Here is a 23,879-nt window from a genome sequence, read left to right on the forward strand (position 1 = left end):
TTTCTACCTTCAGGAGCAAATGGGAAAGTGCGCAAAAACTTTTTGGACACTTGGAATTTTTTGTCTGGATTTTTCCAGGCCTGTTTGAATAAGTCATCTAACTCTGGAGAATCAGGGAAAGTGACATTGGGCTTATTTTGTACATAGAAAAACAACTGCTGTCCCTTATAGCTAAAATGAGGGGTTCAATACCCTGAGTAGAATCGGGATCCAGGTCATCCCCATCATCTTGTATATCATCATCTGTATCAGATAGTAGTGCAGGTAAACCACGCTTCTGGGGACCTGCATGAGAGAGGGGGGCTGCGCATCAGTCCTAGCAGCTAAATCTGCAACAGCTTGTTGCAGTAGCTGAGTTTTCTGCACATTAGTAGTTATTAGCTGGGGTGACATATCTGACATCATAAGGGGTAATTCAGAGTTGATCGCAGCAGCAAATTTGTTAGCAGTTGGGCAAAACCATGTGCACTGCAGGTGTGGCAGATATAACATTTGCAGAGAGAGTTAGATTTGGGTGGGTTATTTTGTTTCTGTGCAGGGTAAATACTGGCTGCTTTATTTTTACACTGCAATTTAGATTTCTCTAGCATCCATAAGGGATATTGGGGACAGAATTAGTACGATGGGTATAGACGGGTCCAAAGGAGCCAGTGCACTTTAAATTTCTTCAACTGGGTGTGCTGGCTCCTCCCCTCTATGCCTCATCCTACAGGTCAGTTTAGAAAAAAAGTGTCCTCAGGAGAGGATGCACACTCTGCAAGCTCCAGAGTTTTTCTTCAATTTCTTTTAAACATTTATTTCTTTCGGTACGCTGTTTGGTAAACAGCATACCTGCACCGTGGGAGTTAGGGTGGGGACGGTCACCGGCCTCTTGAGGTGCAGAGCTGCTTACCCGCTGCAGGACCACCATCCTAAGGGGCTGTTTGTTCAGCGGGGCGTGTTGCCTTGGCTGTCGCAGCCGCAGCATGCCGCACACTCCTAACGCTGCCTGAGGAGGTGATCATCGGTGGTGAGTACACACCAGAGACCACGCTAGGGGGGTCCCCCGATTCACAGTGCGGCAGAAGCACGGGTGAGGCATACGGGGCCCTCCTGGGGGGGACCCCCTTTGACCCCTGCGTGAGACTGGCTTAATACAATTGTACCAAGCATTTATGTGAGGCTACAAACACTTAGGAGACCTGGCCAGTATAAAGATTACACTGTAGCTCTGGCGCCATTGCCCGGCGGAGCTACATTAGCGCAGGCTCAGCTGCATTTTGGTGCCTTCCTCTGCATAAGCAGCAGCAGCCTCACACAGCTCCTCCATAACAGTCACACACTGGATCACTGGTACAGGGTGTAGAGGGGAAGAGGCGCTATATTGTGCACAAATATCATCCCTCTGAGGGATTTTTCATTAGACTTACGGTTTATATGTTTATATGAAACACTGACAGCCTCACTGGGGCTGTGCAGCGCAGGGTGCGCTGGTGTCCTCTCTCCTGTGACTCCTCTCACATGCAATAGGCAGGCTTGTATTGTATTTCAGGATGTGTTGTATGTGTATTGTACCCGTTTCTCTTCAAAATGGTAAAACAGAAGTTATGCAGTGTGTGTAATGCTAGATTTTCCTCTAGCTTATCTGGCTCAATATCATGTGAGCAGTGTAGTCAGTCATCACAAAATGTTGATAACAATGTGGGGGAGAGTCTAGAGCCCTCATGGCTGGGGGCTATCAAAACTATGATGTCTGATATGTCATCTCAACTCACTGCAAATGCCAATAAAATCAGGGACTGCAACAAGCAGTGACAAATCTAGCTTCAAAACATCCCCCCCATCCACTGCAAGTGCATAAAAGCGTGCTTTACCTGCACTCCTGTCAGATACTGATGATGATATACAGGATGATGGGGATGATGTGGACCTTTATGCGGGACTCCACCCCTACACAGGGTATTGAACCCCTTATATTAGCTATTCGGGATGTGTTAAAGCTCCCCCTAGAGGATGCTACTAATCAGCAGTCATTTTTCCTCCAACAAGACAAACTTACTGTCACATTTCCTGATTCTAAAGAATTAGATGATTTATTTAAATTAGCATGGAAAAATCCAGATAAAAAATATCAGGTGTTCAAGAGGTTTTTAAATACCTTCCCTTTTGCCCCTTAAGGGTATAGCTGAAAGGCCGGTCCTTGCTGGTTGCTGGATGACACATGCCATTCATACATGGGCTACTCAAATTCAAGAGGGCCTTTCAGGGGATATGACCTTAGTTACTACTGTAACTTTCCTAAAACCCATTCAGGACACGGCAAGACTCCTCTGTGACTCCCTTAAAGAGATTGGCAATATACAGGCTAGAACCACTGCTATGGCTGTGTCTGCTCGCAGAGCCACATGGTTGCGTCAGTGGATTGCAGATGCTGACTCAAAACGTAATGTGGAATCTATTCCCTTCACAGGTGAACAGCTCTTCGGAGGGGAATTAGAGGAATGGATCTCCAAAGCTACTGCTGGAAAATCCACGTTTCTCCCTTCAGGGGCTCCACCTGTTAGACGTACCTACCCAGGACGTCTACTTAGTCCTTTCGGTCCTCCAGATTTCGATCTAGGGCCCGGGGTGCCTCCAATGCAGCTAGAGGCTCCAGAGGTAATCCTAAGAAACCAGCTGTTGCCGGCTCACAGGACCAGAGCACCAGTTCAGCTTCTGCTAAGACTTCAGCATGACAGTGCCCACCCACCCCGAGGGGACCTCGTGGTGGGAGCTCAATTACGTCACTTCAGCAACATCTGGGACAGTTCCTGCCAAGATGCCTGGGTCAGGGACCTTATCTCTCAGTGTTACAAGCTGGAGTTAAACGGTGCTCCTCCCCAACGATTTTTCAAATGAGGCTTGCCAGCTTTGAAAAATATGCGTGTTACGCTACTACTAGCCATCGACAAGTTGGTCCAGTCCCAGGTCATTGTTCCAGTACCCCTGATACAACAAGGACAATGTTACAACTCCAATCTGTTTGTAGTGCCAAAGCCAGACGGATCTGTGAGACCCATTTTGAATCTGAAGTCCTTGAATCCTTACCTGAAGGTTTTCAAATTCAAGATGGAATCTTTGAGAGTGGTGATTGCGGGCCTGGAACAACAAGAATTCCTTGTGTCCCTGGATATCAAGGACGCCTACCTGCATATCCCGATTTGGCCTCCTCATTAGGCCTATCTACGGTTCACCCTACTGAACGATCACTACCAGTTTCAGGCGTTACACTTCGGCCTGTCTGCAGCTCCGAGGATGTTCACAAAGGTGATGGCGGAAATGATGTTACAGCTAAGAGTCCAGGGGTCAACACTGTACCTTACATGGGCGATCTCCTGATAAAAGCAAGTTCCAGGGAAATTCTATTGCTTCATATAGATCGCACTATCCAACTTCTGTCTCACCATGGGTGGATCCTCAATCTTCAGAAGTCTCAAGTGGAACCGTCTCAACGGCACCTGTTTCTGGGTATGATACTGGATACTGTAGCTCAAAGAGTGTTTCTCCCAGAGGACATGGTGAGATCACTCCAAGAGATGGTCGCATGGTTCTCCGTCCAGCTCGAGTTTCCATTCACCTTTGCATAAAGTTGTTGGGAAAAATGGTGATACAGTTCTGCAGGTTCCATGCCAGACCTTTCCAATTGGACATCCTGAACAAGTGGTCCGGTTCACATCTCCAGATGCACCGGCTGATTCAGCTGTCACCCCAGGCCAGGATTTTGCTCCTGTGGTGGTTGGAGTCTTCTAACCTGCTGGAAGGTCGACATTTTGGGATTCAGGATTGCACTCTCCTCACGACGGATGCGAGTTCCAAGGCAGGTGGTCTGCCCAAGAGGCCCTACTCCCGATCAACATTCTGGAACTTCGGGCGATAAACAATGCTCTGCTTCAGGCCTCCCCTCTGCTCAGGGATCGGGCGATCCAGGTTCAGTCGGACAACGCCACGGCAGTGGCATACATCAATCGACAAGGAGGGACAAAAAAGCAAAGCCTGCATGCTAGAAGTGTCAAAAATACTTCTCTGGGCGGAAAGCAATGCAAGAGTACTGTCTGCAATTTTCATTCTGGGAGTGGACAACTGGGAAGCAAACTTCCTGAGTCGCCACGACCTTCACCCGGGGGAGTGAGGATTACATCCTTAGGTGTTTCAACAGATTGTGGACAGGTGTGGATACTCACAGATCGACACGATGGCGTCCCGCCTCAACAAGAAGCTTCGCTGCTACTGCTCGCAAACCAGGTACCAGGTGGATGCACTGACGTCACCTTGGCCGTAAAGGCTGGTCTACCTATTTCCTCCGATCCCACTGATCCCAAGGGTGCTCCAACGGATCAGACATCACAGAGTCCAAGCAATCCTGATTGCGCCGGATTGGCCCCGAAGGGTGTGGTGCACAACTCTTCTGGACATGTCCGTAGAAGACCCTTGGCATCTGCCGCTACGAAAGAATCTTCTTCAGCAAGGACCGTTCGTCTACCCGGACTTACAGCGGCTTCGTTTGACGGCATGGAATTTGAGCGTAACATCCTAGCTCACAAATGGCTTTCCAAAAAGGTCATTGCCACTATGGTGCAAGCCAGAAAACCTGTGACGTCAAAACATTATCATCATATCTGGAGGAGATACGCTTCTTGGTGCAAGGTAGGTACGTATCTGCCTGCGGAGTTTCACTTCGGGCGTTTCCAACATTTCCTGCAGGCTGGTGTGGATAAAGGCTTACGTCTGGGTTCCGTTAAGGTTCAGAATTCGGCTCTTTCAATTTTCTTTAAGAAGAAATTGGCTGTGTTGCCAGAAGTTCAGACCTTCTTACAAGGGGTGCTCCACATACAACCTACCTTTGTGCCGCCTACGGCACCCCGGGCTTTGGATGTAGTGTAATTTCTACAGTCCTCATGGTTCGAGCCTCTGATGACAGTAGAAGACAAGTACCTCACATAGAAGACAGTGATGTTGTTGGCCCTGGCTTCTGCTAGACGCATCTCAGAATTGGGGGCCTTACCATGTAAAAGTTCCTACTTGGTCTTTTACGAGGACAGAGCGGAGCTCCGGACTAGACAGCAGTTCCTGATGAAAATTGTCTCCGCTTTCCATCTGAATCAACCTATTGTGGTTCCGTCTTGTTTTGACGCTTTGGCTCCTCCGGAGTCTTTGGATGCGGTGCACGCTTTGAAGATCTATGTCAAGCGTACAGCTCGGGTCAGGAAGACGGATTCCTTGTTCGTGCTCTATAATGCGCAGAAGAAGGGTTGTCCTGCTTCAAAACAGTCCATTGCTCGTTGGATTAGGCTTACTATCTAACAGGCCTATGTGTCGGCAGCCTTACCTGTCCCTACGTCTCTGAAGGCCCAATCTACTAGCCATGGAGTCTCGGCCTTGCAACTATGCCGAGCTGCTACCTGGTCGGGGAAGAACACTTTTGTGAAATTCTACAAGTTTGATACCCTGGCCAAAGAGGATACCCAGTTTGGGCAGGCGGTGCTGCAGCAGTCTCCGCACGTTCCCACCCATTCTGGAAGCTTTGGGACATCCCCATCGTATTAATTCTGATCCCAATATCCCTTATGGATACTAGAGAAAATAGGATTTTAAATACCTACTGGTAAATCCTTTACTCGTAGTCCATAAGGGATACTGGGCGCCCGCCTCTGTGCGGTTACTTTCTGCAGGTTCTCTGTTAGGTGTTACCTGTTCAGTTGTTGCTGTTACTGTTGCCAGATGTTGCTGGCTTGGTTATGTTTTGGTGTGCTGGTGTATAATTCTCACCACCATTATTGTTGTTATGTTACTTCTCTCAAGTATGTCATTCTCCTTTGGGCACTGTTTTACCTATAACTGACCTGTAGGAGGAGGTATAGAGGGGAGGAGCCAGCACACCTAGTTGAAGAAATTTAAAATGCACTGGCTCCTTAAGACCCGTCTATACCCATCGTACGAATTCTGTCCCCTATATCCCTTATGGACTACGAGAAAAGGATTTACCGGTAGGAATTTAAAATCCTATTTTCAGTTTGAACACACCCCACCCAAATGTAACTCTCTCTGCACATCTTATATCAGCCCTCCCCCCCCTGCAGTGCACATGGTTTTGCCCAACTGCTAACAAATTTGCTGCTGCGATCAACTCTGAATTAGGCCCATAGTCTTAAGAGACCCTAACCAGTGGGGCTCTGGACCCTCTTCCCCTAGCCCCTTCTCTGATTTGTGAAGATTGACTGCATTGTTCACAGGAAACAGAATCATTAGATAATGGAGAGAACCTAGTGTGACATACACTGCACAGCTTGTGTTTACTCATATTTCACAGTAAGCACAATAAGATACACACAGACAGTGATAATGCAAGCCTGCCCTACTGTATGTGAGAGGAGATACAGAGAGAGGGATGATACCAGCACACCCTGAGCTGCACAGCCCCTGTGAGACTGTCAACTCTGTAAAACACAGTAAACACTATCAATTACAATCCTAAATATGCTCAGGATAGTGCACACAAGCGGCTCTCCCCCTTTGCTACACCCTGTACCTGTTTTCCAGTGTGTCTATGAGGCAGGAAGCGCTGTGTGTGCTGTAGATGGCTGCAGTAAGCAGAGGATGGCGCCAAAACGCCCCAGTCCCGCTCTGAGGAAACTCTGCCCCCTCCAATGGAGCTGTACATATTCTTTATACTGGCAAAGTCTCCTAAACAGCTTAAAACATCACACAAGTGCTAGTCAAGCAGTTTTGTGCCAGTTTACACACAGGGGATCCTAGCGGGACCCCCCCCCAGGAGGGCCCCGAAAGCTACACCCGTCGTCAGCCGCTCTTTGAACCGGATTACCCCCCTAGTGGGGCCGCCGGTTTGTACTCTACCGATGATCACCTTCAGGCAGTGTTAGGGGGGTGCGGCGTGCTGCGGCTGTGACAGCCAAGGCGCAGTGCCCCGCTGAACAACAACCCCTCGGGATGGTGGTCCTGCAGCGGGGAAGTGGCTCTGCACCTCTTAAGGCCGGTGAACGCCCCCCCCCCCCCTCCCCTAACTCACATGGCGCAGGTATGCTGTTGCCCAGACAGCATACCGAAAATAATAAAAGTTTTCAAAGAAATTGAAGAAAACTCTCTGGAGATGCAGAGATGTGCATCCTCTCCCGAGGGCACGTTTTTCTAAACAGCCTGTGGGAGGGGGCATAGAGGGGAGGAGCCAGCACACCCAGTTGAAGAAATTGAAAGTGCACTGGCTCCTTTGGACCCAGTCTATATCCCATCGTACTAGTTTTCCCCAATATCCCTTATGGATGCTAGAGAAATAACAGGTTAACTGAATTTGCCCCATACACTGCATTATTGTTTATAGTGGTTCAGCTCTCAAAATTGCTGCCTCCCCACACACACACACACACACTGTGTGGTGCATGGCGTATACAGGCAAGCAATGTCAAAGGTCACATTTACTTTCAGTAGGTAATGATCTGAATGCACAAACCAGACGGGTCCATTTGTGAACTGCAGATACTGTACAGTATGGGAGTAGAGCCATAGGTTTTAAAGCGTTTCATTTTCAGTTCATCAGATTTGCACATATCAAAAAACACATACAGTATGAATTGGATTCCATTTGCACAGATGACAATATACATAAAAACCATTAGGCATACTGAAACATTAAAGAATGAAGTATTCAAAAACTAACCAGCAAAGGTATTCCTCTCCACAAGACTGGTGCTGTCACTGTTTAATGTCGGATACTGCTGACCTCTCAGCCCACCTTGTACCCATTGATCTAATGCAGCCGTCAGACCTTCCTGATGTATCAAGAAATTCAGCAAATAGCAAGCCGTTACACAATCAAAATGCTTTGTGCTTGTGCTGAGATTCATGGCTGCTTGTAATAACACATAGAGCTGCTCAGTCTCCTGAAATATAAGAACAGGTAGACAAAACAGACAACGTATTTATTCAGCTGTGGGTAAAATAGCTTTTGTGATTTATGAAACCAAAACATGCGCTTTTATTTAGTGGCCAAACTGTTACTTAGAATTTCACAATAATAAAAAGTAGAACGTCTGCAATGATCCTTATTGTAGCAGAGAAGAATCATTCAATAAAAGACCAATCTTAAAAGTTCCCAAACAAATGTGTACAATAATAAACAGATGCTTTAAATATACTGTAGGTATAAAGCAAACTGTAAATAATATACAGTACGTATAGAAAGCCCAACAAAATGAGTTGATAATAAGTCAGATCTGAGGTTATTAATATATCAGATCTCACTAATTAAAAATACATACCACTTGTATTTTAAAGAGTGATGCTGGGAATAAACTGTACAATGATTGCTCTAATCAGCTGAAAATCATCTGATCGGGCCAGTAACTGAACAATGCAATAATAGGAGCTCAGATACTGGACGTCCTGCACTCGCCCCCTAACGGCGCTCAAACCGTCATAACTAAACAACTCAGGGGGCAGTACGGTAGATCACATTGCTCTGGCTCACTGACCAGATGCTCCAAGCAGCAGAGCAGCGCCAGTTCGGGAGCAACGAGAAGGTGTAAGGCACAGGCTGCAGCGGAGGGTATGTCTGGTACTTTCCTGTGCGGTGGCACTGTCCGCACATCCCTCCTTACGATCCTGAATATCGCAACCAATCAGTAATTATCGGCCTGTCAGGGCTGTAAAATCATCCAGCCTGTCCAACAGATCTGTATATCTGTAAGTGTATGCCAACTGCCCAACATTTCCCCCGTTTCTTACAGGGGAGTTACAGGGAAGAAGAACGTAGATACTGTGGCCATACAGATGTGTTCTCATACATCTTTACTACAGTCGTGCCAAACAGCCCCTCTTGGCCCACAACATTCTGCTAGTATGCTGAAAATGCGTAAACATGATGTGACTAGTACGCACAGGGAGACTGGGCTGATTAATTTGATATGCAACACTTGTATATCAGTGTGCGACTGAGTCTCTGAATCTGCATAAGTGCTACGATGCAGCAGCTGTGGCTTTTTCCACGACAAGTTCTGTTCTGCTCCATATATAGACTCAGTCACGCACAATATACAAGTGTCTCAAATAAAATGAATCAGCACAGTCTCTCCGTGTGTCCTAGTCACATTGTGTTGCGAATAAAGGGTACTAAACACCTTCAGCGATATTATTGTTGGACGATTTTTTCTTCAACGATTTTTGCCTACACACTGGACGATATCGATGGCCGATTTGTACGATATGACAGTACATACATCGATATCGTCCAAACTGACTTGCATGTATAAAGGAGGATAGATCAACGATGAACGACTGCGGGGCCGCACATCATTTATCATTGATGCCTAAAAACTGAACAATATGACCGATTTATCGTTCATTTTTTACCGATATCATTTATATCTATCAAAGTTATCGTCAAGTGTGCAGGGCCCTTAAGATGCATAATCGGCAAAAGAAGACGCCCGCTAGCGGAGTTGCACGGGACCTGTCAGCTCACTCACGCCAGGTATCTCCTGCTGCATACTGAGACTAGATGTATGAGGACACTATGAAATATCTCACAGTGTATGGCCACGATATCTGATGGGTTTCAGGCGGTCTGACAGACATTTTACCTCATGAAGTATGCCCAGCATTATGCTAGTAATACTGGACATTACAACATATATTAGAAGAAATCTTGGTTTTTCGTGACCTTATCCAGCAGCCCCATATCTTTATATGGTCATAGAAACCTTTGGTGATTTTTAATAGCTTCATAAAGTACAGTAAGAAATAGGTTTTGTTATGATTGAAGAATTGCAGAACTATTTAAGATAAAATCTGTTTCCAAGAAAGGCTTCGGTCAAGTCTGGCCCCTGACAACTCATAACTAAATACAAACAGGAGAAAACTAAGTTTAGCGCTAGTAAAAATAGGGTTTAATTACTGCAGTGGAACATGGACATTTCCTCCGCAAGTTGCAGAGCTGCTTTCAGCGTTCTATACCCTGTTGCCATCATTCAGCACCTATTTATAGGAGTGCACTGGATTACTGCTGATTGCCACGTACATCATTAGCTGGTTACCACAACCCAGGCTAATTATACGGTGAGGTAGTCTGCTGTGTGTGATTAGTGTGTGCAGGTGTGGACCCCTCAGGGCTCACTTGTGACTGAATAAACGAGGGGATATTGGTTTACTCCAACGAGATAGAGTGATGAATGCAGACTATAATATGTTGTTAGCTCTTATAAGGAGATTTCTTAAATTATATCTATTAAATTATATTATGTTCTGTAGACGAAGTTGCGGCCGTGTTCTATGTTTGATCAATAATGAATATGCAGTCTATCAATTCACTAGAACGAATGACATTGGTGAGGCACTTTGTGCCTCTTCCCTCAGTTGTGTCACAAGTTCCTAGAGAATTTAAGAAATCTATGAGACTTAACGAATGATAAAACGGTTTGCTTATGATACAGTGCTCCAGCCAATCAGCTCCCAACTGTCATGTGTTTGAAAAAATCACAGTTGGGAGCTGATTGGCTAGAGCACCACTTACCATATGCAATGAGTTTTAGCACTCGTTGATGAAAAAAATCGGATTTTAATTACCTACCGGTAAATCCTTTTCTCATAGTCCATAAGGGATATTGGGTTATCTAGTACGACGAGGTATAGACGGGGTCCAAAGGAGCCAGTGCACTTTCAATTTCTTCAACTGGGTGTGCTGACTCCTCCCCTCTATGCTCCCTCCCACAGGCAGTTATAGGTAAAAATGTGCCCGAAGAAGAAAGGACATATATGAGAGAAGGAAATATGATAACAAAGAGTGGTGAGATTTACAGATCAGCACACCACTAACATAGAACAACCAGCAACGGCCACAGCTGAACAGGTAACCACAGAAAAAGAACCTGCAGAAAAGTCAACGCACTGAGGCGGGCGCCCAATATCCCTTATGGACTACGAGAAAAGAATTTACCGGCAGGTAATTAAAATCCTATTTTCTCGAGTATCCATAAGGGATATTGGAGAATCTAGTACGATGGGGACATACAAAAGCTTCCAGAACATGCGGGAACGTGCTGAGACTGCTGCAGCACCACCTGCCCAAACTAGGTATCCTCTTCGGCCAGGGTATCAAACTTGTAGAATTTCACAAAAGTGATCTTCCCCGACTAGGTAGCAGCTCGGCATAGTTGTACAGCCGAGACTCCACGGGCAGCCGCCCAGGAAGAACCCACTGATCTTGTAGAGTGGGCCTTCAGAGACTTAGGAACAGGCAAGGGTGCCGACACATAGGCCTGTTGAATAGTAAGCTTAATCCAACGAGCAATGGACTGTTTTGAAGCAGGACAACCCTTTTTCTGTGCATCATAGAGCACGAACAAAGTATCCATCTTTCTGATCTGAGCCATTCTCTTGACATAGATCTTCAAGGCTCGTACAGCATCCAATGCATCTGGAGGAGCAGAAGCGCTAGAACCGGACGGAATCACAATAGGCTGATTCAAGTGAAATGCAGAGACAACCTTCGGCAGGAACTGCTGCCTAGTCCGGAGCTCTGCCCTGTCCTCGTAAAAGACCAAGTAGGGACTTTTACACGACAAGGCACCCAATTCTGAGACACATCTAGCAGAACCAGGGCCAGTAACATCCCCATTTTCCACGTGAGGTACTTGTCTTTTACCGTCATCAGAGGTTCAAACCAGGGGGACTGTAGAAAATCCAACACTACATTCAGATCCCAAGGTGCCGTAGGTGGCACAAAAGGAGGTTGGATGTGGAGTACCCCTTACAAGAATGTCTGAACTTTTGGCAACACTGCTAATTTCTTCTGAAAGAAAATGGAGAGGGCTGAAATCTGGACCTTAATGGAACCCAGATGTAAGCCTTTATCCACACCAGCCTGCAGGAAACGTAAGAAACGTCCCAAGTGAAACTCAGCAGGCGGATACGTGCGCTCCTTGCACCAAGAGACATATCTGATATCAAATATCGGTTTTCTTACCTGAACCATGGTATCAATAACCTTTTTGGAAAGGCCTTTGTGAGCTAGGATATTCCGCTCAACCTCCATGCCATCAAACAAAGTCACAGTAAGTCCGGGTAGACGTACGGTCCTTGTTGAAGAATATCGCTTCTTAGCAGCAGATTCGATGAGCATGTCCAGAAGATCCGCGTACCACGCTCTCAGAGGCCAATCCGGAGCAATCAGAATTGTCTGGACTCTGATTCCTGATTCGCTTGAGCACCCTTGGGAGCAACGGAATCAGAGGAAACAGGTAGACCATCCGGTAAGGCCAAGGCGACGCCAGTGCATCCACTGCCCTCGCTCGAGGGTCCCTGGTTCGCGAGCAATAGCAGGGAAGTTTCTTGTTGAGACGAGAAGCCATCATTTCTATCTGTGGGCAGCCCCACCGGTTGATGACCTGCTGGAACACCTGCTGGTGGAGACCCCACTCCCCCGGGTGGAGAACGTGACGACTCAGGAAGTTCGCTTCCCAGTTGTCCACACCCGGAATGAAGATTGCTGACATTGTTGTTGCATTTCTTTCCGCCTAGAGGAGAATCTTTGACACCTCTCGCATGCAGACTCTGCTTTTTGTCCCTCCTTGTCGATTGATATACGCCACCGCCGTGGCGTTGTCCGGCTGTACCTGGATCGCGTGATCCCTGAGTAGAGGAGAGGCCTGAAGAGGTGCATTGTAGATTGCCCGAAGTTCCAGAATGTTGATCGGAAGGAAGCTTTCGTGGGCTGACCACCTGCCCTGGAACTGCGCCCCTTGGGAGATAGCTCCCCATCCTCTTAGACTCGCATCCGTTGTGTGGAGGGTCCAATCCTGAATCCCAAAACGTTGACATTCCAGAAGATTGGAGGACTGTAGCCACCACAGGAGGGAAATCCTGGCCTGAGGTGACTGCCAAGTCATCCAGTGCATCTGTAGATGTGATCCGGAACACTTACTCAGGAGATCCAACTGAAATGTTCTGGCATGGAACCTCCCATACTGAATCACCTCGTATGAGGCGACTATCTTTCCCAATCTTAAGCAAAGATGGATGGACACTCGAGTAGGATGGAGCACCATGCAGACCATCTCCTGAAGTGTTCTTGCCATGTCCTCTGGCCCACAGTATCCAGCAACATCCCCAGGAACAGGAGCCTCTGAGTTGGCTCCAGGTGGGACTTCTGTAAGTTGAGGATCCACCCATGGTGTGACAGAAGGTGGACAGTGCGGCCGATATTGAGAAATAAAATCTCCCTGGATCTTGCCTTTATCAGAAGATCGTCCAGGTAAGGGACAACATTGACCCCCTGTAGGAACATCATCTCTGCCATCACCTTCGTGAATACCCTTGGGGCTGTGGACACAGTGCCTGGAATTGGAAGTGATTGTCCAGCAGGGCAAACCGCAGGAATGCCTGATGAGGAGGCCAAATCGGAATATGGAGGTAGGCGTCCTTGATATCCAAGGACACCATGAATTCTTGTTCTTTCAGGACCGCAAACACAGCTCGAAGGGATTCCATTTTGAACTTGAAAACCTTTAAATAAGGATTCAAGGATTTTAGATTCAAAATGGGTCTTAACGAACCGTCCGGTTTCGGCACCCCAAATAGGTTGGAGTAAAAACCCTTGCCGCGTTGTGGTATTGGTACTGGAACAATGACGTGGGACTGGACCAACTTTTGGATGGCCTGTTGCAACGTAACTTGCATATCCTCCAAAGCTGGTAAGCTTGATTTAAAAAATCGTTGGGGAGGAGTACTGTCGAATTCCAGCATGTAGCCTTGAGAAACGAGATTTCTGACCCAGGTATCCTGGCAGGAGGTCTCCCAGACATGGCTAAAGTGACGCAGTCGAGCTCCCACCTCGAGATCCCCTCGGGGTGGGTGAGCACCATCTTGCTGAGGCCTTAGCGGAAGCAGAACTGGTTGTCTGTTCCTGAGAGCTGGTGATTGCAGGCTTTCTGGACTTACCTCTGGTGCCTATAGTCGCATTGGAGGCACCTCTGGCCTTAGACTGAAAATTGTGAGACCGAAAGGACTGGACAGACGGCCCCAGGTAGGAGGGTCTCGCCAGCGGGGCCCCAGAGGGGATAAACGTGGATTTCCTAGCCGTAACTTTGGAAATCCAGGTATCCAATTCAACCCCAAAGAGCTATTCCCCAGAAAAGGGGAGGGATTCCACACTACGTTTGTATTCTGCGCACGCAATCCACTGACACAACCACCAGGCCCTGTGCGCCGACACTGCCATGGCAGAAGTCCTAGCATTAATGTTCCCCATCTACTTGAGCGAATCACAGAGGACACATGTAGTGTCCGAAATGTGTTTTAGGAGGGCATATCCCCCGAGAGGCCCCCCTGAATTTGAGTGGCTCAAGAATGAATGGCATGGGTCATCCAGCAACCCGCAATGACCGGCCGTTGTGATACACCTGCTGCCATGTAAATAGATTTGAGTGTAGTCTCTATTTTCCTATCTCTAGGATCCTTCATGGTAAAGGAGCCTGGACCAGGCAGCACCGCCTTTTTAGACAAGCGAGAGACGGATACGTCACCCCTGGGGGTTTCTCCCAAAATTTCCTACCTTCAGGAGCAAATTGGAATGTGCGCAATATTTTTTTTGGACACTTGGAATTTTTTGTCTGGATTTTTCCAGGCCAGCTTGAATAGGTCATCTAACTCTGCAGAGTCATGGAAAGTGATATTAGGCTTGTTTTGAATAAAGAAAAACGACTGCTGTGATGCAGCGTCGTCTAGAGGGAGCTTTAATACGTCCCATATAGCCAGAATTAGGGGTTCAATACCCGTAGCAGAATCGGGATCCCCACTAACGGGATCCAAGTCATCCCCATCCTCCTGTATATCCTCATCTGTATTAGAGAGTAGAGCAGGTAACCCACATTTTTGTGGTTCTGCATGAGAGGAGGGGGGCTGTGCTGCATCTGCCCTAGCAGCTAAATCTGCAACAACTTGCTGTAGTAGCTGAGTCTTCTGTACATTAGCAGTGAGCTGGGATGACATATCTGACATCATAGTTTTTAGAGACCCTAGCCAGTGGGGATCTGGACCTTCTCCCCCAGCCCCTTCACTGATTTATGAAGATTGGCTGCATTGTGCACATGAAACAGAATCAGTAGATAATGGAGATAATCTGGTGTGACATACACTGCACAGCTTGTGTTTACCCATGTTTCACAGTAAGCACAATAACATACACATAGACAGTTATATTGCAAGCCTGCCCTACTGTATGTGAGAGGAGAGAGAAGGACACCAGCACACCCCTAGCTGTACAGCCCCAGTAAGGATGTCAGTTCACTATATTACAGTAAACACTAACAATTCCTATCCTTAAGAGGACCCAGATAGTGTAGCAAAAGCGGTTCACCCCCTTTGCTACACCCTGTACCAAATATCCAGGGTGGCTGAGGAAACAGGAAGCGCTGTGTGTGCTGAGAATGGCTGCAGTAAGCAGAGAAAGGCGCCTAAACGTCTCAGGTCCCACTCTGATGTAGCTCCGCCCCCTTCAATGGCGCTGGAGTTACACTGATATATTATACTGGCAAAGTCTCCATATAGCTTAAAAACAACAAGTACTAATCAAAGCGTTTTTGTGCCAGTCTACACGGGAAATCTTAGCGGGACCCCCCCCCCCCCCCCCCGGGAGGGTCCCGAACGCCGCGCCGGTGGTGTCAGCCGCACTTTGAACCGCGGGACCTCCCTAACGGTGCCCCCAGTGTGTACTCACCACCGATGTCACCTTCAGGCAGCGTTAGGGGTGTGCGGCGTGCTGCGGTTGTGAAAGCCAAGGCGCAGTGCCCCACTGAACAACAACCCCTCAAGACGGTGGTCCTGCAGCAGGGAAGCGGCTCTGCACCTCGTAAGGCCGGTGATCAGTTTCCCCCCTAACTCCCACGGTGCAGGTATGCTGTTGCCCAAACAGCATACCGAAAATAAAAAACATAAAAAAGAAATTGAAGAAAACTCTCTGGAGCTGAGAGATATGCATCCTCTCCTGAGGGCACTTTTTTCTAAACTGCCTGTGGGAGGGGGCATAGAGGGGAGGAGCCAGCACACCCACTTGAAGAAATTTAAAGTGCACTGCCTCCTTTGGTCCCTGTCTATACCCCATCATACTAGATTCCCCAATATCCCTTATGGATGCTAGAGAAAAGACAGTTGGGAGCTGATTGGCTGGAGCATCAATTACCATATGTAACAAGTTTTATCACTCATTGATAAATGGGCCCCTATGCATCTTATGTCTCCAGTATTGTTGCTGCCTCATAGTATCTCCATACATTCCCATGAATGTTGATTAAGCTCACAAAATGTCTGCCTTCAAAATACCTTGGCAATGGATAAACTTTAAACCTCCTCTGAAGAAGCTACGAAGGCTTGTAGATTCCGAATGACTGAGTTGGTGTAGTTCAAGTAATAATGAGTGAAAAATAAGGGTAAACCATTAAAAAGGTGTCTACTGATTAAATAAAATCAATTGCCTGTGGGGACAGGACTGTGCCACATATTTCCAAAACCCACGGCACAACTATTTTCCTGAGAAGAATGATGGAAACTTGCATTTGTCTCCTCAGAGTTGTAGATGGCAAGGTGACAGTGCTAAATAATTATCACCACATGCTGACATTCCCTCTTCCAGTTTAAGCCACTTACACTAGACTATGGTTAGGATGCCAGTAGCACTTATCAATGCTGCTATACAGTATAACATTGGGAGGAATTTGTGAGTCAGTTTGTTGGGAACAATACAAGAGGCAGCTGATAAAGTGAGACACTCGGGGTAGTATCCATCCAACGACTAAATTAGTCAGCGTTTGGCTTATAAACCTAAGTACTCCTTAAAAGTTATTGCTAAACTATGCTTCCGCAAAAGCCAACAGAGGATTGCAAATTTCCATCATGCAATACTACTTCTTTGATCTGCATTCCGCATGGCAGTATATACTGGGTTACTGTATATTTCCATTGCACTGGCAGATACAGAGACTTTACTTGTTGGAGGAAATTTTTTTAAAATCACTTGTCCAATAAATAACACTTTGTGATACCTGTAGTGATAAATATCCGTACTTACACAAAATTCTGAGTGCGTACGCTCAGTGGGGAAAATTATCTAGTGATGTTATGTTTGCTATGTAAGTGCAGACACAATTAAGAAAACGGGTCAATGTCAAGTTCAAGAAAAATGCTAATTGTGGGTTGCAGACTCAAAGCTTCCATGTTGTACAGTATGCAAAGGTTTTTCTGTGACTACTATACCTTTATATAAATGGTTAGCAGCTGCTACCTACACTTGGGCAGATGTATTAAGCCTGGAGAAGTAATAAAGCAGTGATAAGTGCAAGGTGATAATGCACCAGCCAATCAGCTCAAATATGTAAACTGACAGTTAGGAGCTGATTGGCTGGTATATTATTACCTTCCACTTATCACTGCTTTATCACATCTCCAGGCTTAATACATCTGCCCCACTGTCACAAATGCCAGACCTGCACTGGAACACTGCGGCAACAGTAGGATATCCCTGTACCTGTGACCACTGTTAGATGGAACAGCAGAGGTCCTATGTAGAAACATTTGACTCCAAAGCACAGAACTGAGTTTATCTGTTATATCCAGGGACAATGAGAATAATAACAATCAGCCTTGACTACAGAAATCTCTGTAGGTAAATTTCCAGTTTAAATTCGGACATTCTGGGCCTGATTCTCAGTCACACATAATGCAAACAGATGGCTGAAGCGACTATAAACCCGTATACACATCTATGTGATCGCACTGCTCCCCTCTTCTGCCCCCTAGAACAGCTTCATTATCATTTGCACTTGCACCTACTGCATGCAGGGCCAGGAGATCCGTTTGAATTTGGCGTCTTCTTTGCCTACGCAGGACCTTGAATAGCAAGTAACTGCTACTATGTGCCCGCATGTTTGTGATGTTGCTGTCCAGTCGGCAGCAACAAAGAAACGGGCAGTTCTCAGATACATATGCAGCTTATGACGCATGGCATGGTTTGCTTAATTAAAGAAAAAATTAAATAAAAGCTGGATGCGGCCTCATTCTAACTTAAGCATAACCGAGAATCGAGCCCCCAGAATGAGTCAGTGATCCACTGTCCATTACAAAATGTTTTATTTTGTTTTTCTTGTTCCACTTTTCTTTTTTTTTTCTTAGCTTTCTCTACAGTTTTTCTTTTTTCCTAATCAGATATGTTAAACTTCATCTACAATATAGCTCGATCTAACTTACTCCCCAATCCATGGAGTAGACGCTGAACTCTTCCTCTGTTGTTTAGCATGAGCACAATTACCTGGAGGCCTAAAACAGATGGGGGCAGCTTTCTCAGGAGTTCAAAGGCAAGAAGTTTCACTTCCTCAAAGGTGTTACTGAAGCACTCTAGGAGAGCGTGGACATGGTTACTGCTGACCGACCGAGCGAACTCGTATACAGTCTGACAAGAGCCTGTGAAAAGAGATCATTAGTAGGGAAGAAATCTCACTAATAAGTTCCTGCTTCACAAAACAAAGCTCGTTAAGCTTTACTGCTCCCAATAAAGGAGCACTGGGGCTTGCACATGTTAAATACCAAATGCAGATGTCGCTTTTGCTTGAACATATATTAAAAGTAAAGTTCTATTAAATGCAGATGTTTTCGTTTCCTCCATCCAGATCACTTGTGTTCCCCAGCCCTCTGTCAGAGAGGTTCTGGCAGTGTCCCATGTCCCTTAGCACTGAGTAAACTCAGAAACATACGCAGGATACTTAAACACTATAAACAATGGCTCTGATTCTGTTGTCTGGAAAAAAGAACTAAAAATAGTACATTTTCTCGTAGTCCACAGAGGATGCTGGGGTCCACATTAGTAACATGGGGTATAGACGGGTCCACTAGGAGCCATTGGCACTTTAAGAGTTTGAGAGTGTGGGCTGGCTCCTCCCTCTATGCCCCTCCTACCAGACTCAGTCTAGAAACTGTGCCCGAGGAGACAGACATCTTCGAGAGGAGTATTTAACACAGATAGTGGGGAGATTCATACCAGCTCACACACAGCTAACAAGCTTGGAAACTCAGCAACCGCTGAAACAGTATTTACCAAGTAACAATGCAATACTTAACTAAAAACAAAGTTGTACTGAACCAGAAAACCACTGCAGGAAAACAAAGCGCTGGGCGGGCGCCCAGCATCCTCTACGGACTACGAGAAAAGGATTTACCGCTAGGTAATTAAAATCCTATTTTCTCTTACGTCCACATTAGTACCATAGGGATGTACCAAAGCTCCTAGAACGGGGAGAGAGTGAGTGCAGGGGCTCCTGCAGAACTGACTGACCAAACTTTAGGTCCTCAGAGGCCAAAGTAACGAACTTGTAGAACTTTGCGAACGTGTTCGACCCCGACCAAGTAGCCGCTCGGCAGAGTTGTAAAGCCGAGACAACCCGGGCAGCCGCCCAGGAAGAACCCACCTTATGAGTGGGCCTTAACAGACGTAGGACATGGCAAGCCGGCAATAGAATACGCATGCTGGATAGTGAACCTGATCCAGCGAGATATCATCTGCTTAGAAGCAGGACATCCCATTTTCTTGGGATCACATAGGACAAACAGAGTCGGATTTTATGTGATGAGCAGTCCTCCTCATACAGAGCCCTTACAACATCTAAGGACTTTGAAGAAATTGAGGAGTCAGTCTCAACTGGCACCACAATCGGTTGGTTGCTATGAAATGCAGACACAACCTTCGGAAGAAACTGCTGACATGTCCGAAGCTCAGCTCTATCTTCATGGAAGATCAAGTATGGGTTTTTACATGACAAAGCCCCAAACTCCGACACACGTGTAGCAGAAGCTAAGGCCAACAAAGTGACAGCCTTCCACATGAGAAACTTGACCTCAACATCCTGTAGGGGCTCAAACCAGTCCGACTGGAGGAACTGCAACACCACATTAAGATCCCAGGGCGCCATAGGTGGTACAAAGGGAGGTTGGATGTGCAGAACTCCCTTCAGAAAAGTCTGAACCTCAGGGAGGGCAGCCAACTGTTTCTGGAAGAAAATGGATAGGGCCGAAATGTGGACCTTTATGGATCCCAACCTTAGGCCCATATCTACACTTGCTTGCAGGAAGAGGAGAAAACGTCCCAGTTGAAACTCCACCGTAGGAAACCTCTTGGACTCGCACCAAGATACATATTTTTTCCAAATACGATGGTAATGTTTAGACGTTACTAATTTCCTAGCCTGTATCAGGGTAGGAATAACCTTGTTCGGAATGCCCTTCCGAGCTAGTATCTGGCATTCAACCTCCATGCCGTCAAACGTAGCCATGGTAAGTCTTGATAAGCGAACGGTCCCTGCTGCAGCAGGTCCTCCCGAAGAGGAAGAGGCCTCGACTCTTCTAGCAGGAGATGCAGAAGATCCGCATACCAAGACCTTCTTGGCCAGTCCAGAGCAATGAGGATCGCTTGAACCCTTGTTCTCCTTATGAGCTTTAGAACTCTTGTAATGAGTGGGAGTGGTGGAAACACGTACATAGACTGGAATACAAACGGAGTCACTAGGGCGTCCACCGCCACTGCTTGCAGGTCCCATGACCTGGAACAATATCGCAGAAGCTTCTTGTTGAGACGAGAGGCCATCATGTCTATTTGGGGTACACCCCAAAAATCTGTTACCTCCTTGAACACCTCCGGATGGAGACCCCACTCCCCTGGATGGAGATTGTGTCTGCTGAGGAAGTCCGCTTCCCAGTTGTCTACTCCCAGAATGAAAATTGCTGACAGCACCAACACGTGTTTTTCTGTCCAGAGGATGATTCTTGTTACCTCTGACATTGCAGCTCTGCTCTTTGTTCCGCCCTGTCGGTTTATGTAAGCCACTGTCGTTACATTGTCCGACTGCACTTGAATGGCCCAATTTCTCAGAAGATGGGCCGCTTGGAGAAGACCGTTGTAGACGGCTCTTAGTTGCAGAATGTTTATCGGCAGGCCGGCTTCCAGACTTGACCACCTTCCTTGGAAGGTTTCCCCTTGAGTCACTGCGCCCCAGCCCCGGAGACTTGCATCCGTGGATCCAGTCCTGAATTCCGAACCTGCAGCCCACCAGAAGGTGAGGCAATTGTAGCCACCAGAGGAGTGAAATCCTGGCCTTTGGCGACAGACGTATTCTCTGGTGCATGTATTATAGAAATATACACTTGGCGCTGTTACCTACAATGTGAAAGCAGCTAGTCTCGGGAACCTGATCCCAGTTATCCCAAGAGTTAAGAGAATAAAACAAAGAATGAGACAGCGCTATTCACCTTGTATAAAAAAATTACTTTTACTTTATATATTATACAAAATACATATACAAAATTCCCACCTAGATGTATGAATACAGATATCACACTAAGATACTGGCCAGTATCAATTTAATCTAAAATATACAATACAGTAAAAACAACTCCACATCAGAAATAATTGATCCAAAGTTATCCAGCTAAAATATACGTTATGGTAAGAACTTACCATTGAGAACGTGATTTATCTTATGTCCACAGGTATCCACAGGATAACATTGGGATATTGTCGAGCGACAGTGAAAATGGCACCAACACAGTCACGAGCTTTCTGGCCTCCCAGGATGCATTGGGGCCTTCACCATATAGTCCCGCCCACTGACTCAGTCAGATCAGTTCTTTCCACAGCGATTTTAGGCAGGAACATCAGGCAGAGACCTGTTTAGGCGATAAGAACACACATGCACCCCCTTCCATACAAGAAGGAAGAGGTTTTAGTGGTGGTCTAGATCCTCAAATCAGATGCGTCAGGGTGGGATCCCTGTGGACATAAGAGAAATCACGTTATCAACGGTAAGTTCTTACCATAACGTATATTTCTCTGGCTGGGTCCACAGGATAACATTGGGATTCCCAAAGCCATTTTAGTGGTGGGGACGCTCCTGATTGCACAGGAGGACCTTTCGCCCGAAGTTTGCGTCATGAGAGGCAAAAGTATCCAAGGCATAATGTCTGATGAATGTGTTTATGGAAGACCATGTGGCTGCCCTACATATCTGTTCTGCTGAAGCACCCTGTTGTGCTGCCCAAGAAGGACCTACCTTACGTGTAGCGTGTGCAGAGACATTAGCCAGAATAGGGAGATCTGCATGAGAATAAGCTTCTGATATTACCATCTGGAGCCATCTCGCCAGCATCTGTTTACTAGCAGGCCATCCTCTTCTATGGAATCCGTAGAGGATGAAGAGAGAATCTGTTTTCCTGATGGCACTAGTACGATCTATGTAGATTCTTAAAGCCCGGACCACGTCCAGCGACGCTTCTCCCGCAGATAGTCCCGATACCTGAAACGCTGGGACTATAATCTCTTCATTCAGGTGAAACTTTGATACCACCTTTGGAAGATAGCTAGATCTCGTTCTGAGAACTGCTCTGTCTGGAAAAAAACTTACATGATAATGCTCCTAAATCTGACACTCTTCTGGCTGACGTCATTGCCAGTAAAAAAAGAACTTTAACCGTTAACCACTTAAGATCTGCTCTCTCAAGTGGTTCAAACACAGGACCCTGGAGAAATTTAAGAACTAAATTCAAATCCCAGGGAGCTGCAGGAGGAACAAATGGAGGTTGAATATGTACTACTCCTTGAAAAAATGTACGTACATCCTGTAAATCAGCAATCTTCTGCTGAAACCATACAGTTAAAGCTGAAACTTGAACCCTCAAGGAAGCAACTTTTAACCCTTTATCCAATCCTGCCTGAAGGAAATCCAAAATCCTAGCTACTTTAAAAGATCTCGGATTTAATTTTTTTCCAGTACACCAATGAATATAGGCTTGCCATATTCTATGATACACACGGGCCGAAGAAGGCTTTCTTGCTCTAAGCATAGTTTGGATTACTTGTTTCCGAAAAACCTTTAGCCTCTAAGATAGAGGTTTCAACAGCCACGCCGTCAAAGATAGGCGATCCAGATGACTGTGACAACAAGGACCCTGCATTAACAGGTCTGGACGTTGAGGGAGCAGTATCGGTGCCTCCACGGACATTCTCAACAGATCTGTGTACCAATGCCTTCTTGGCCAAGCTGGAGCTATTAGAATGATTGCTCCTTTTGCCTGTTTTATCTTTCTCACTACTCTGGGTAACAGAGATATTGGAGGGAACAGATACGCCAGCTGAAACCTCCATTCTACTGACAGTGCGTCTACCAGAACCGCTTCTGGGTCCCTTGTTCTTGATCCGTACATCGGAACCTTGTTGTTTAGATGAGACGCCATAAGGTCTATCTCCGGTAGACCCCATCTGTTCACCAGTGTCTGAAACACTTCTGGGTGTAGTGCCCATTCGGTTTCCTGAATGGTGTGCCGACTGAGAAAATCCGCTTCCCAATTTAGTACACCCGGGACAAAAACTGCTGACAATGCCGGGAGATGGAGTTCTGCCCATTGTAGAATGGGAGTTACTTCCTCCATCAGACTCTTGCTGTGAGTTCCTCCTAGATGATTGAGGTATGCTACTGCCGTCGCATTGTCTGAGCGGATCTGGACTGGCCTTCCTTGTAAATTGTCCTTTGCCGGAACCAGAGCCAAGTAAATGGCTCTTATTTCTAACAGATTTATCGGCAGGCGACTTTCCCTTGCGGTCCATTTTCCCTGGAACCATAGGCTTCCGAGTACCGCCCCCCAGCCTTGCAGGCTGGCATCTGTTGTCAGGACTTGCCACTCTTTTATCCAACAGGGTCTCCCCTTGTTTAAATGGTCTGTCTGTAGCCACCACGCTAGAGACCTTTTTACATATACTGGAATCTTTATCATCTGCTTCTTTATTGTTTGATGATTTCCGTTCCATTTGGTCAAAATGAGATGCT

At 46.5% G+C, this 23,879-nt stretch overlaps 1 protein-coding gene across 5 annotated transcripts in view; it reads right to left on the reverse strand.

Moving 5' to 3' along the window:
- Nucleotides 1-23,879, reverse strand: part of THADA (THADA armadillo repeat containing) — a 1,252,206-nt gene that overhangs the window by 1,052,036 nt on the left and 176,291 nt on the right. For 4 of the 5 annotated variants that reach the window (XM_063918333.1, XM_063918334.1, XM_063918330.1 and 1 more), the window contains exons 16-17: nt 18,323-18,474; nt 7,688-7,910 (exon numbers count right to left, since the gene is read on the reverse strand). In XM_063918333.1, the coding sequence (XP_063774403.1) occupies nt 7,688-7,910; nt 18,323-18,474 (375 nt within the window). The remainder of the gene's footprint in view (nt 1-7,687; nt 7,911-18,322; nt 18,475-23,879) is intronic. The other variant, XM_063918332.1, reaches the window with a different exon arrangement.

Source organism: Pseudophryne corroboree, chromosome 4 (genome assembly GCF_028390025.1).
Source record: "Pseudophryne corroboree isolate aPseCor3 chromosome 4, aPseCor3.hap2, whole genome shotgun sequence".
Taxonomy (NCBI): domain Eukaryota; kingdom Metazoa; phylum Chordata; class Amphibia; order Anura; family Myobatrachidae; genus Pseudophryne; species Pseudophryne corroboree.